This window comes from Rana temporaria, chromosome 8 (assembly GCF_905171775.1).
Source record: "Rana temporaria chromosome 8, aRanTem1.1, whole genome shotgun sequence".
NCBI lineage: Eukaryota > Metazoa > Chordata > Amphibia > Anura > Ranidae > Rana > Rana temporaria.
Window position 1 is genome coordinate 29,622,738 of NC_053496.1, and position 13,452 is coordinate 29,636,189.

Genomic DNA, 13,452 nt, shown 5'->3' on the forward strand with positions numbered 1-13,452 from the left:
AAAAGTGGGACTCTGCTGCAGTACAAAGGGTTTTTTACCTTAATGCATTAAAAGAGTGAAAACCAGTGAGTGTTTCCAACCACTTTAATCACTTCAGCCCCAGACCATTTGGCTGCAAAATGACTGGGCCACTTTCTGCGATTCGGCACTGCGTCGCTTTAACTGACAATTGCGCGGTCGTGTGACGTTGCTATATATAAGTGCCTGGTCTTCAAGCAATTATAATGCAAACACACACCAAAACTGCGGGAAGCAGGACTGTTAAAATGCAATGGAGTTCCATAGGATTTAAAAAGGAAGCATTTTCTTTAGGCAATATTTTCTTAAAGCGGAGTTCCGGCCACAATTTCACGTTTTAAATATAAATACCCCTGTAATACACAAGCTTAATTAGGGGTGCAACGGATCGTCACCGATCCGTGATCCGAACGGGCCACCCCGTTCGGATCGGCACACCCCGCGATCCGCGGAGCGCTCCGGAGCCTAGGCCTAGGAAAGTCCCCGGCTTCGGCCTAGCTCCGGAGCGATCTTGCTCCACCCAGTCTGCTTGCCAGAGCCCAGCGTGACACGCCTCCCCGGGGAGGCGTGTCACGCTGTGCACTGGGCTCTGGCAAGCCGACATGGAGAGGGAATATTAGCAGAGAAGCACTAGTGTGAGGGGAGGGGGGGGAAGAGCACATTTCAGGGGTGGATTAAAGAGGAAGCAGGTGAGGCTGTTTGGGACTTGTTAAAAGTACAATCTTGATGTTTTTACAGCTATATATAATATAATAAATATATATATATATATATATATATATATATATATATATATGTAAAAACATCAAGATTGTACTTTTAACAAGTCCCAAACAGCCTCACCTGCTTCCTCTTTAATCCACCCCTGAAATGTATGTGTGTGTGTGTGTGTGTGTGTGTGTGTGTGTGTGTGTGTGTGTGTGTGTGTGTGTGTGTGTGTGTGTGTGTGTGTGTGTATATATATATATACACACACACACATTTTTTTTTTTTTGCGCTGATCCGAAATCGATCCGATCCGTGACTCCTGATCCGAGGATCGATCCGATCCGTGAGTTTTTTGATCCGTTGCACCCCTAAGCTTAATGTATTCTACTAGTTCTGTAAACTAAGGTCCGTTTTGTTAGGTTGTTACAGCATTTAGACACTTTATAAAATAGAAATTGACTGGGGCCATCTTAAGTGTGGGCATCATGAAGCCAGACTGTATGACTTCCTGGATTTCAGCCTTGCAGATCTTGCACATGCTCAGTGCTGCACAAGCAGTGTCAGATCAGGTTTCAGCACCTGTACTGTCCAAGTCACATGATTCTTTGAGACTGGGGAGTGCACAGACTCCTGGAAAGTTACACCCACTACATTCCCAGGAGTCTGTGCGGTGCAGGTTAGGTGCAGGAAGTGGGAAGATTAACTATTCTGCCTAGCAACAACACTTTGAAGGCATCTAAAAAAAAAAAAAAAAAAAATCGTAAAGGACTAATGAAATTTTTTTAAAACTACTGATGTAATGTTATATTTATGGGTGGAACTCCACTTTTAACTGATCAGTATGAGCCTCTGGTCTTTGAAATTGCACTGTAGCAGCACTATTTCAAAGCTGCATTCAGTGTGAGTCGGGGGCCCTTTCATACCGATCAGTTTTTCGGCTAAAAAAAAAAAAGGGGGAAGGAGCAAAAAAAAAGGGGAAGAACGGGAAAAAAAAAAAAAAAAAACACAAGTATGAATAATGCTCCCTTTTAAATCCTACGGTACTCTTCACACCGATCAGTGCGATTTCATGTGTGACTTTATGCACAGATGTCTATACAAGTCACACATGAAATCGCAAAAAATTGTGCAGGAACCTGTTCAGAATTGGTGCAGGTCACATTGATTTGAACAATTCTAAAGGCACAAATAGGGTGTGACTTGTCATGCGATTTTGAACTGTCAAATCACATTACAAGTCGCAGTGGTGTGAACCAAACAAAACCCAATGATTTAAAGCAGAACTAAAAAGGAGTTTCCAACGACTTTGAACTGTAAATATCTCCTAAACCTGCACTGCATAGGAGATATTTACCTTGTAGTGCCCTCCGCACCGTTTCTTCCCAAGCGAGTGCCGTGACTCTGGCGCGCATGCGTGGGAGTGACATCATGCAGCTCCAGCCAGTCACACAGCCGGAGTCCACACCCCCGGAAAGAAGAGGGGCGAAGATGGGGACATGGCGGGCTTCGTTTGCAGGTAAGTGCCACATAATGGGCTAGTATGCGATGCATAAAAGCTCATTATGCTTTTACTTTGCAGGGGAATAAAAAGGAAGTAAAACCCATCAGGGTTTACTTCCTCATTAAGGCCGCATTCACACCTGAGCGTAGCGTTTTCGGTCGTTTTTTCCCGCATTTTGTCGCGCGTTTGCATACAGCGTAGTCCAACGTTTTTGAACTTCAACGTTTTTTATTTTAGCCAATAGGAAAAATGCTCATCTCTTTCATCATTTGTTGCTATGTTTGTAGATTTTTTTTTTTTTTATCTTCTTCCTGGGTGAATATTCTATTTCACAGAACAGATTAAAGCGACAAAACGCCCGTAGAAACGGTCATTGTCGCGCTAGACGCTTGAATCGAGCGTTTCAATTAGGTTCTATGGGAATACAAACGTTCAAAAACGCCCAAATCCGCCCAATTCACGCTTCAGGCGTTTGGCGTTTTGGGGTGGAGATGTGAATCATCTCTATAGAGAATAATGGATTTTTTCCCCTCCAGCGTTTTATAGCTTCAGGCTTCAAAACGCTCAGGTGTGAATGCTGCCGTTGGGCTGGATTCAGAAACGAGATACGACAGCGTATCTCCAGATACGCCGTTGTATCTCTGAGTTACGGCGTCGTATCTATGCGCCTGATTCATCGTATCTCTGAGTTGCGGCGTCGTATCTATGCGCCTGATTCGTAGAATCAGTTACGCATGGATTCCCCTAAGATCCGACAGGCGTAAGTGTCTTGCACCGCTAGGTGGCACTTCCGTATAGTTACGCGAGGAATATGCTAATTGGGTATTTACGCCGATTCAGAAACGTACGTCCGGCGCATTTTTTTTTTCGACGTTTACGTTAGGCTTTTTCCGGCATAAAGTTAGCCCTGCTATATGAGGCGTAGCTAATGTTAAGTATGGACGTCGTTCCCGCGCCGAGTTTTGAAATGTTTACGTCGTTTGCGTAAGTCGTTCGCGAATAGGGGTTTCTTAGAACTAACACACTGTCAGTCCTACGGTGACAACACTGCGTCTCCATAAGACAGGAAGATTGTTTCTGGCAGGATCAACAGATAAAAATAAAGGAAACCAACTCATCAAAATAAAAAAAAATGGCAGAGACGATGATGTATATATTATATACAGTGTGTGTGTACAGTCTGATGTATATACTGTGTACACAGGGGAAGTGCTGTGAGGGAATAATATATAACACACACAGTACAAGGGGGAGGGGGTATATATTATATAAGGTGTACACAGGGGGGGGGTTATGTAGGGTGAGCTATATACGGTGTGTATGTGTGGGCTATATAACTGGTGATGTATATTATGTATGGTGTGTACAGGGTTATATAGGGGTGTGTACAGAGGGGGAGGGGTGATGTATATATTATACAGGGGTGTGTACAGAGGGGGGAGGGTTGGTGTATATATTATATAGGGGTGGTGTATATATTATATAGGGGGTGTATATATATTATATAGGAGGTGTATACAGAGGGGTCGTGAATATATTATATAGGGGGTGTATACAGAGGGGGAGGGGTGATGTATATATTATATAGGGGGTGTATACAGAGGAGTCGTGTATATATTATATAGGGGGTGTATATATTATATAGGGGGTGTATACAGAGGGGTCGTGTATACAGAGGGGTGGTGTATATATTATATAGGGTGTGTATACAGGAGTCGTGTATACATTATATAGGGGGTGTATATATTATACAGGGGGTGTATACAGAGGGGTCGTGTATATATTATATAGGGGTGTATACAGAGGGGGAGGGGTGGTGTATATATTATATAGGGGCGCATACAGCGGGGGGGGGGAGGGGTGATGTATATATATTATATAGGAGTGTATACAGAGGGGGGGGTGATGTATATATATTATATAGGAGTGTATACAGAGGGGGGAGGGGTGATGTATATTATATAGGAGTGTATACAGAGGGGGGAGGGGTGATGTATATATATTATATAGAGGGTGTATATATTATACAGGGGGTGTATACAGAGGGGTGGTGTATATATTATATAGGGGTGTATACAGAGAGGGGAGGGTGTTATATATATTATATAGGGGTGTATACAGAGAGGGGAGGGTGTTATATATATTATATAGGGGTGTATACAGAGGGGGAGGTGTATATATTATATAGGCGTGTATACAGCGGGGGGGAGGGGTGGTGTATATATATTATATCGGAGTGTATACAGAGGGGAGCGGTGGTGTATACAGGAGAGGATGTATATATTATATAGGCGTGTATACAGCGGGGGGGAGGGGTGGTGTATACATTATATAGGGGGTGTATATGGAGGGGTGGTGTATATATTATATAGGTGTGTATACAGAGGGGGAGGGGTGGTGTATATATTATATAGGGGGCGTATACAGAGGGGAGGTGTATATATTATATAGGAGTGTATACAGAGGGGAGGGGTGGTGTATATATTATATAGGAGTGTATATATTATATAGGGGTGTATACAGAGGGGGGAGGGGTGATGTATATATATTATATAGGGGTGTATACAGAGGGGGGAGGGGTGATGTATATATATTATATAGGAGTGTATACAGAGGGGGGAGGGGTGATGTATATATATTATATAGGAGTGTATACAGAGGGGAGGGGTGGTGTATATATTATATAGGAGTGTATATATTATATAGGGGTGTATACAGAGGGGGGAGGGGTGATGTATATATATTATATAGGAGTGTATACAGCGGGGGGAGGGGTGATGTATATATATTATATAGGAGTGTATACAGAGGGGGGAGGGGTGATGTATATATATTATATAGGGGGTGTATACAGAGGGGTGGTGTATATATTATATAGGGGTGTATACAGAGAGGGGAGGGTGTTATATATATTATATAGGGGTGTATACAGAGGGGGAGGTGTATATATTATATAGGCATGTATACAGCGGGGGGGAGGGGTGGTGTATACATTATATAGGGGGTGTATACGGAGGGGTGGTGTATATATTATATAGGTGTGTATACGGAGGGGTGGTGTATATATTATATAGGGGGCGTATACAGAGGGGAGGTGTATATATTATATAGGGGTGTATATATTATATAGGAGTGTATACAGAGGGGAGGGGTGGTGTATATATTATATAGGAGTGTATATATTATATAGGGTGTATACAGCGGGGGGGAGGGGTGGTGTATACATTATATAGGGGGTGTATACGAGGGGTGGTGTATATATTATATAGGTGTGTATACAGAGGGGGAGGGGTGGTGTATATATTATATAGGGGGCGTATACAGAGGGGAGGTGTATATATTATATAGGAGTGTATATATTATATAGGGTGTATACAGCGGGGGGAGGGGTGATGTATATATATTATATAGGAGTGTATACAGAGGGGAGCGGTGGTGTATACAGGAGAGGATGTATATACATCATATAGCGGTGTATACAGGAGAGGATGTACAGATTACATACCGGTGGGTACAGGTCCAGTGACAGGGATGAAGGGGACGGTGAAGCTGAGCTCCCCGGTAGAGAAGAGTAGATTGTTATTGTTATTACTCCCTCCTGTTGTGGCCCCCGGGGGTCCCCGGCTCCCTCTCTTATCCGCCATGTTGCCCTAACACAGAGACTCCACGTCTCCAGCCGGATCCGGCAAACTGACAGCACCTCGTCCAATCAGCATACGTCTCAAAGTCTTTTTCCCCGCCCACCTGTCCCATTCAAGCCAATCGCTACCGGGGTATCGTCAGCTCAGTCATCTGCTGTGCATGTGATTCCGTGGCGGATACAGTAGCCAATCGGAGGATGGCTGATTCTGTCATGTGATTTTTTTCCCTCTGCCACTCACAACATGGCTTCTGACGGTCGTCTTCCGCCATGCAGCCTTTGCTCCGCCTTAGTTGTAATGACGACATTTTCCCGCCACTGGCTGAGTAGTGGATTGCTGTGTGGAGGATGCTGATGTCCGGAGGAGTCACGTGTGCGCCCGGTACCGGGGAATGGATTACAGAGCCGCTCCGCTGTGTGCAGCGACTGTACGGTGAGCAAGACCGAGACCGACCAGTGTCTTCTCTGTCCCCTGTGACCGGGGCTGTCATTGTACCGACTGGTCCCCGGCCTACTAAACCGGAGAGTCTACCATAGTACATGTACGGATGATTTCTAGCTGTAGTGCGTGTCCCTGTCCGGTATACAGAGATCGGGGGGGGGGGGCATTACAATACAAGTGGGAACTCAGTGCTGTGTACAGTGTATATGGTGGAGGGGATTCAGGGGGCAGGTGACAGACATCCATCGCCTCCTCACTGCCTGAGAACACCCCCCCCCCCAACTCCAAGAAGACCCTCTCCCCCCAACTCTGAGAAGAACCCCCCCAACTCCAACCCCTGAGAAGACCCTCCCCCCCCCCCAACTCCATCCCCGAGAAGACCCCCCCCCCAACTCCATCCCTGAGAAGACCCTCCCCCCCCCAACTCCATCCCTGAGAAGACCCTCTCCCCAACTCCATCCCTGAGAAGACCCTCCCCCCCCCCAACTCCATCCCTGAGAAGACCCTCCCCCCCAACTCCATCCCTGAGAAGACCCTCCCCCCAACTCCATCCCTGAGAAGACCCCCCCCCCCAACTCCATCCCCGAGAAGACCCTCCCCCCCCAACTCCATCCCCGAGAAGACCCTCCCCCCCAACTCCATCCCTGAGAAGACCCTCCCCCCCAACTCCATCCCTGAGAAGACCCTCCCCCCCGCCAACTCCATCCCTGAGAAGACCCTCCCCCCCAACTCCATCCCTGAGAAGACCCTCTCCCCCCCCAACTCCATCCCTGAGAAGACCCTCTCCCCCCAACTCCAAGAAGACCCTCTCCCCCCAACTCTAAGAACCCCCCCCCAACTCCAACCCCTGAGAAGACCCTCCCCCCCCCAACTCCATCCCCGAGAAGACCCTCCCCCCCCCAACTCCATCCCTGAGAAGACCCTCTCCCCCCAACTCCATCCCTGAGAAGACCCTCTCCCCCCAACTCCGTGTTGTATGGGATAGGACTGTTCCAGGCTGGAGACTTTCTAGAATTGTATGGGATAGGACTGTTCCAGGCTGGAGACTTTCTAGAATTGTATGGGATAGGACTGTTCCAAGCTGGAGACTTTCTAGAATTGTATGGGATATGGATTGTTCCAGGCTGGAGACTTTCTAGAATTGTATGGGATAGGGACTGTTCCAAGCTGGAGACTTTCTAGAATTGTATGGGATATGGATTGTTCCAGGCTGGAGACTTTCTAGAATTGTATGGGATAGGGAGTATCCCAGGCTGGAGACGTTCTAGAATTGTATGGGATAGGGACTGTTCCAGGCTGGAGACTTTCTAGAATTGTATGGGATATGGATTGTTCCAGGCTGGAGACTTTCTAGAATTGTATGGGATAGGACTGTTCCAGGCTGGAGACTTTCTAGAATTGTATGGGATAGGACTGTTCCAGGCTGGAGACTTTCTAGAATTGTATGTGATAGGGACTGTTCCAGGCTGGAGACTTTCTAGAATTGTATGGGATAGGGATTGTTCCAGGCTGGAGGCTTTCTAGAATTGTATGGGATAGGGACTGTTCCAGGCTGGAGACTTTCTAGAATTGTATGGGATAGGGACTGTTCCAAGCTGGAGACTTTCTAGAATTGTATGGGATAGGGACTGTTCCAGGCTGGAGACTTTCTAGAATTGTATGGGATATGGATTGTTCCAGGCTGGAGACTTTCTAGAATTGTATGGGATAGGACTGTTCCAGGCTGGAGACTTTCTAGAATTGTATGGGATAGGGACTGTTCCAGGCTGGAGACTTTCTAGAATTGTATGGGATAGGGCTGTTCCAGGCTGGAGACTTTCTAGAATTGTATGGGATAGGGACTGTTCCAAGCTGGAGACTTTCTAGAATTGTATGGGATATGGATTGTTCCAGGCTGGAGACTTTCTAGAATTGTATGGGATAGGGCTGTTCCAGGCTGGAGACTTTCTAGAATTGTATGGGATAGGGACTGTTCCAAGCTGGAGACTTTCTAGAATTGTATGGGATATGGATTGTTCCAGGCTGGAGACTTTCTAGAATTGTATGGGATAGGGACTGTTCCAAGCTGGAGACTTTCTAGAATTGTATGGGATATGGATTGTTCCAGGCTGGAGACTTTCTAGAATTGTATGGGATAGGACTGTTCCAGGCTGGAGACTTTCTAGAATTGTATGGGATATGGATTGTTCCAGGCTGGAGACTTTCTAGAATTGTATGGGATAGGACTGTTCCAGGCTGGAGACTTTCTAGAATTGTATGTGATAGGGACTGTTCTAGAAAGTCTCCAGCCTGGAACAGTCCCTATCCCATACAATTCTAGAAAGCCTCCAGCCTGGAACAATCCCTATCCCATACAATTCTAGAAAGTCTCCAGCCTGGAATTGTATGGGATAGGGATTGTTCCAGGCTGGAGGCTTTCTAGAATTGTATGGGATAGGGACTGTTCCAGGCTGGAGACTTTCTAGAATTGTATGGGATAGGGACTGTTCCAAGCTGGAGACTTTCTAGAATTGTATGGGATAGGACTGTTCCAGGCTGGAGACTTTCTAGAATTGTATGTGATAGGGACTGTTCCAGGCTGGAGACTTTCTAGAATTGTATGGGATAGGGATTGTTCCAGGCTGGAGGCTTTCTAGAATTGTATGGGATATGACTGTTCCAGGCTGGAGACTTTCTAGAATTGTATGGGATAGGACTGTTCCAGGCTGGAGACTTTCTAGAATTGTATGGGATAGGACTGTTCCAGGCTGGAGACTTTCTAGAATTGTATGGGATAGGGATTGTTCCAGGCTGGAGGCTTTCTAGAATTGTATGGAATAGGGGTGTTCCAGGCTGGAGACTTTCTAGAATTGTATGTGATAGGACTGTTCCAGGCTGGAGACTTTCTAGAATTGTATGTGATAGGGACTGTTCCAGGCTGGAGACTTTCTAGAATTGTATGGGATAGGACTGTTCCAGGCTGGAGGCTTTCTAGAATTGTATGGGATAGGGCTGTTCCAGGCTGGAGGCTTTCTAGAATTGTATGGGATAGGACTGTTCCAGGCTGGAGACTTTCTAGAATTGTATGGGATAGGACTGTTCCAGGCTGGAGACTTTCTAGAATTGTATGGGATAGGACTGTTCCAGGCTGGAGACTTTCTAGAATTGTATGGGATAGGACTGTTCTAAGCTGGAGACTTTCTAGAATTGTATGTGATAGGGACTGTTCCAGGCTGGAGACTTTCTAGAATTGTATGGGATAGGGACTGTTCCAGACTGGAGACTTTCTAGAATTGTATGGGATAGGACTGTTCCAGGTTGGAGGCTTTCTAGAATTGTATGGGATAGGACTGTTCCAGGTTGGAGGCTTTCTAGAATTGTATGGGATAGGACTGTTCCAGGCTGAAGACGTTCTAGAATTGTATGGGATAGGACTGTTCCAGGCTGGAGACTTTCTAGAATTGTATGGGATAGGACTGTTCCAGACTGGAGGCACTCTAGAATTGTATGGGATAGGACTGTTCCAGGTTGGAGGCTTTCTAGAATTGTATGGGATAGGACTGTTCCAGGCTGGAGGCTTTCTAGAATTGTATGGGATAGGACTGTTCCAGACTGGAGGCACTCTAGAATTGTATGGGATAGGGACTGTTCCAGGCTGGAGACTTTCTAGAATTGTATGGGATAGGACTGTTCCAGGCTGGAGACTTTCTAGAATTGTATGGGATAGGACTGTTCCAGGTTGGAGGCTTTCTAGAATTGTATGGGATAGGACTGTTCCAGGCTGGAGGCTTTCTAGAATTGTATGGGATAGGACTGTTCCAGGCTGGAGACTTTCTAGAATTGTATGGGATAGGACTGTTCTAAGCTGGAGACTTTCTAGAATTGTATGGGATAGGACTGTTCCAGGTTGGAGGCTTTCTAGAATTGTATGGGATAGGGACTGTTCCAGGCTGGAGACTTTCTAGAATTGTATGGGATAGGGATTGTTCCAGGCTGGAGGCTTTCTAGAATTGTATGGGATATGACTGTTCCAGGCTGGAGACTTTCTAGAATTGTATGGGATAGGACTGTTCCAGGCTGGAGACTTTCTAGAATTGTATGGGATAGGACTGTTCCAGGCTGGAGACTTTCTAGAATTGTATGGGATAGGGATTGTTCCAGGCTGGAGGCTTTCTAGAATTGTATGGAATAGGGGTGTTCCAGGCTGGAGACTTTCTAGAATTGTATGTGATAGGACTGTTCCAGGCTGGAGACTTTCTAGAATTGTATGTGATAGGGACTGTTCCAGGCTGGAGACTTTCTAGAATTGTATGGGATAGGACTGTTCCAGGCTGGAGGCTTTCTAGAATTGTATGGGATAGGGCTGTTCCAGGCTGGAGGCTTTCTAGAATTGTATGGGATAGGACTGTTCCAGGCTGGAGACTTTCTAGAATTGTATGGGATAGGACTGTTCCAGGCTGGAGACTTTCTAGAATTGTATGGGATAGGACTGTTCCAGGCTGGAGACTTTCTAGAATTGTATGGGATAGGACTGTTCTAAGCTGGAGACTTTCTAGAATTGTATGTGATAGGGACTGTTCCAGGCTGGAGACTTTCTAGAATTGTATGGGATAGGGACTGTTCCAGACTGGAGACTTTCTAGAATTGTATGGGATAGGACTGTTCCAGGTTGGAGGCTTTCTAGAATTGTATGGGATAGGACTGTTCCAGGTTGGAGGCTTTCTAGAATTGTATGGGATAGGACTGTTCCAGGCTGAAGACGTTCTAGAATTGTATGGGATAGGACTGTTCCAGGCTGGAGACTTTCTAGAATTGTATGGGATAGGACTGTTCCAGACTGGAGGCACTCTAGAATTGTATGGGATAGGACTGTTCCAGGTTGGAGGCTTTCTAGAATTGTATGGGATAGGACTGTTCCAGGCTGGAGGCTTTCTAGAATTGTATGGGATAGGACTGTTCCAGACTGGAGGCACTCTAGAATTGTATGGGATAGGGACTGTTCCAGGCTGGAGACTTTCTAGAATTGTATGGGATAGGACTGTTCCAGGCTGGAGACTTTCTAGAATTGTATGGGATAGGACTGTTCCAGGTTGGAGGCTTTCTAGAATTGTATGGGATAGGACTGTTCCAGGCTGGAGGCTTTCTAGAATTGTATGGGATAGGACTGTTCCAGGCTGGAGACTTTCTAGAATTGTATGGGATAGGACTGTTCTAAGCTGGAGACTTTCTAGAATTGTATGGGATAGGACTGTTCCAGGTTGGAGGCTTTCTAGAATTGTATGGGATAGGACTGTTCCAGGCTGGAGGCTTTCTAGAATTGTATGGGATAGGACTGTTCCAGGCTGGAGACTTTCTAGAATTGTATGGGATAGGACTGTTCCAGGTTGGAGGCTTTCTAGAATTGTATGGGATAGGACTGTTCCAGGCTGGAGGCACTCTAGAATTGTATGGGATAGGACTGTTCCAGGCTGGAGGCACTCTAGAATTGTATGGGATAGGACTGTTCCAGGCTGGAGACTTTCTAGAATTGTATGGGATAGGACTGTTCTGGAGACTTTCTAGAATTGTATGGGATAGGACTGTTCTAAGCTGGAGACTTTCTAGAATTGTATGGGATAGGACTGTTCTAAGCTGGAGACTTTATAGAATTGTATGGGATAGGACTGTTCCAGGCTGGAGGCTTTCTAGAATTGTATGGGATAGGACTGTTCCAGGCTGGAGGCTTTCTAGAATTGTATGGGATAGGGACTGTTCCAGGCTGGAGACTTTCTAGAATTGTATGGGATAGGACTGTTCTAAGCTGGAGACTTTCTAGAATTGTATGGGATAGGACTGTTCCAGGCTGGAGACTTTCTAGAATTGTATGGGATAGGACTGTTCCAGGCTGGAGTCTTTCTAGAATTGTATGGGATAGGACTGTTCCAGGCTGGAGACTTTCTAGAATTGTATGGGATAGGACTGTTCCAGGCTGGAGACTTTCTAGAATTGTATGGGATAGGACTGTTCCAGGCTGGAGACTTTCTAGAATTGTATGGGATAGGACTGTTCCAGGCTGGAGACTTTCTAGAATTGTATGGGATAGGACTGTTCCAGGCTGGAGACTTTCTAGAATTGTATGGGATAGGACTGTTCCAGGCTGGAGACTTTCTAGAATTGTATGGGATAGGACTGTTCCAGGCTGGAGACTTTCTAGAATTGTATGGGATAGGACTGTTCCAGGCTGGAGACTTTCTAGAATTGTATGGGATAGGGCTGTTCCAGGCTGGAGACTTTCTAGAATTGTATGGGATAGGGCTGTTCTAAGCTGGAGGCTTTCTAGAATTGTATGGGATAGGGACTGTTCTAAGCTGGAGACTTTCTAGAATTGTATGTGATAGGGCTGTTCTAAGCTGGAGGCTTTCTAGAATTGTATGGGATAGGGACTGTTCCAGGCTGGAGACTTTCTAGAATTGTATGGGATAGGGACTGTTCCAGACTGGAGACTTTCTAGAATTGTATGGGATAGGACTGTTCCAGGCTGGAGGCTTTCTAGAATTGTATGGGATAGGACTGTTCTAAGCTGGAGACTTTCTAGAATTGTATGGGATAGGACTGTTCTGGAGGCTTTCTAGAATTGTATGGGATAGGACTGTTCCAGGCTGGAGACTCTCTAGAATTGTATGGGATAGGACTGTTCTGGAGACTTTCTAGAATTGTATGGGATAGGGCTGTTCTGGAGATGTTCTAGAATTGTATGGGATAGGACTGTTCCAGACTGGAGACTTTCTAGAATTGTATGGGATAGGACTGTTCTGGATGCTTTCTAGAATTGTATGGGATAGGACTGTTCCAGGCTGGAGACGTTCTAGAATTGTATGGGATAGGACTGTTCCAGGCTGGAGACGTTCTAGAATTGTATGGGATAGGGACTGTTCCAGGCTGGAGACTTTCTAGAATTGTATGGGATAGGACTGTTCCAGGCTGGAGACTTTCTAGAATTGTATGGGATAGGGAGTATCCCAGGCTGGAGACGTTCTAGAATTGTATGGGATAGGACTGTTCCAGGCTGGAGACGTTCTAGAATTGTATGGGATAGGGGTGTTCCAGGCTGAAGACTTTCTAGAATTGTATGGGATAGGGCTGTTCCAGGCTGGAGACTTTCTAGAATTGTATGGGATAGGACTG

At 45.8% G+C, this 13,452-nt stretch overlaps 2 protein-coding genes across 5 annotated transcripts in view; one reads left to right on the forward strand and one right to left on the reverse strand.

Annotated features, from left to right (window-relative positions):
• The window catches only part of LOC120946772 (SEC23 interacting protein), a 69,725-nt gene extending 63,790 nt beyond the window's left edge, over positions 1-5,935 (reverse strand). For 2 of the 3 annotated variants that reach the window (XM_040361462.1, XM_040361463.1), the window contains exon 1: positions 5,733-5,935. In XM_040361462.1, coding sequence (XP_040217396.1) covers positions 5,733-5,871 — 139 coding nt within the window. In that variant the 5' untranslated portion in view covers positions 5,872-5,935. The remainder of the gene's footprint in view (positions 1-5,732) is intronic. The other variant, XM_040361461.1, reaches the window with a different exon arrangement.
• Positions 5,936-6,057: 122 nt separating this feature from the next.
• The window catches only part of LOC120946774 (minichromosome maintenance complex binding protein), a 52,448-nt gene continuing 45,053 nt past the window's right edge, over positions 6,058-13,452 (forward strand). The window contains exon 1 of one of the 2 annotated variants that reach the window (XM_040361465.1): positions 6,058-6,300. In XM_040361465.1, the coding sequence (XP_040217399.1) occupies positions 6,216-6,300 (85 nt within the window). In that variant the 5' untranslated portion in view covers positions 6,058-6,215. The remainder of the gene's footprint in view (positions 6,301-13,452) is intronic. The other variant, XM_040361464.1, reaches the window with a different exon arrangement.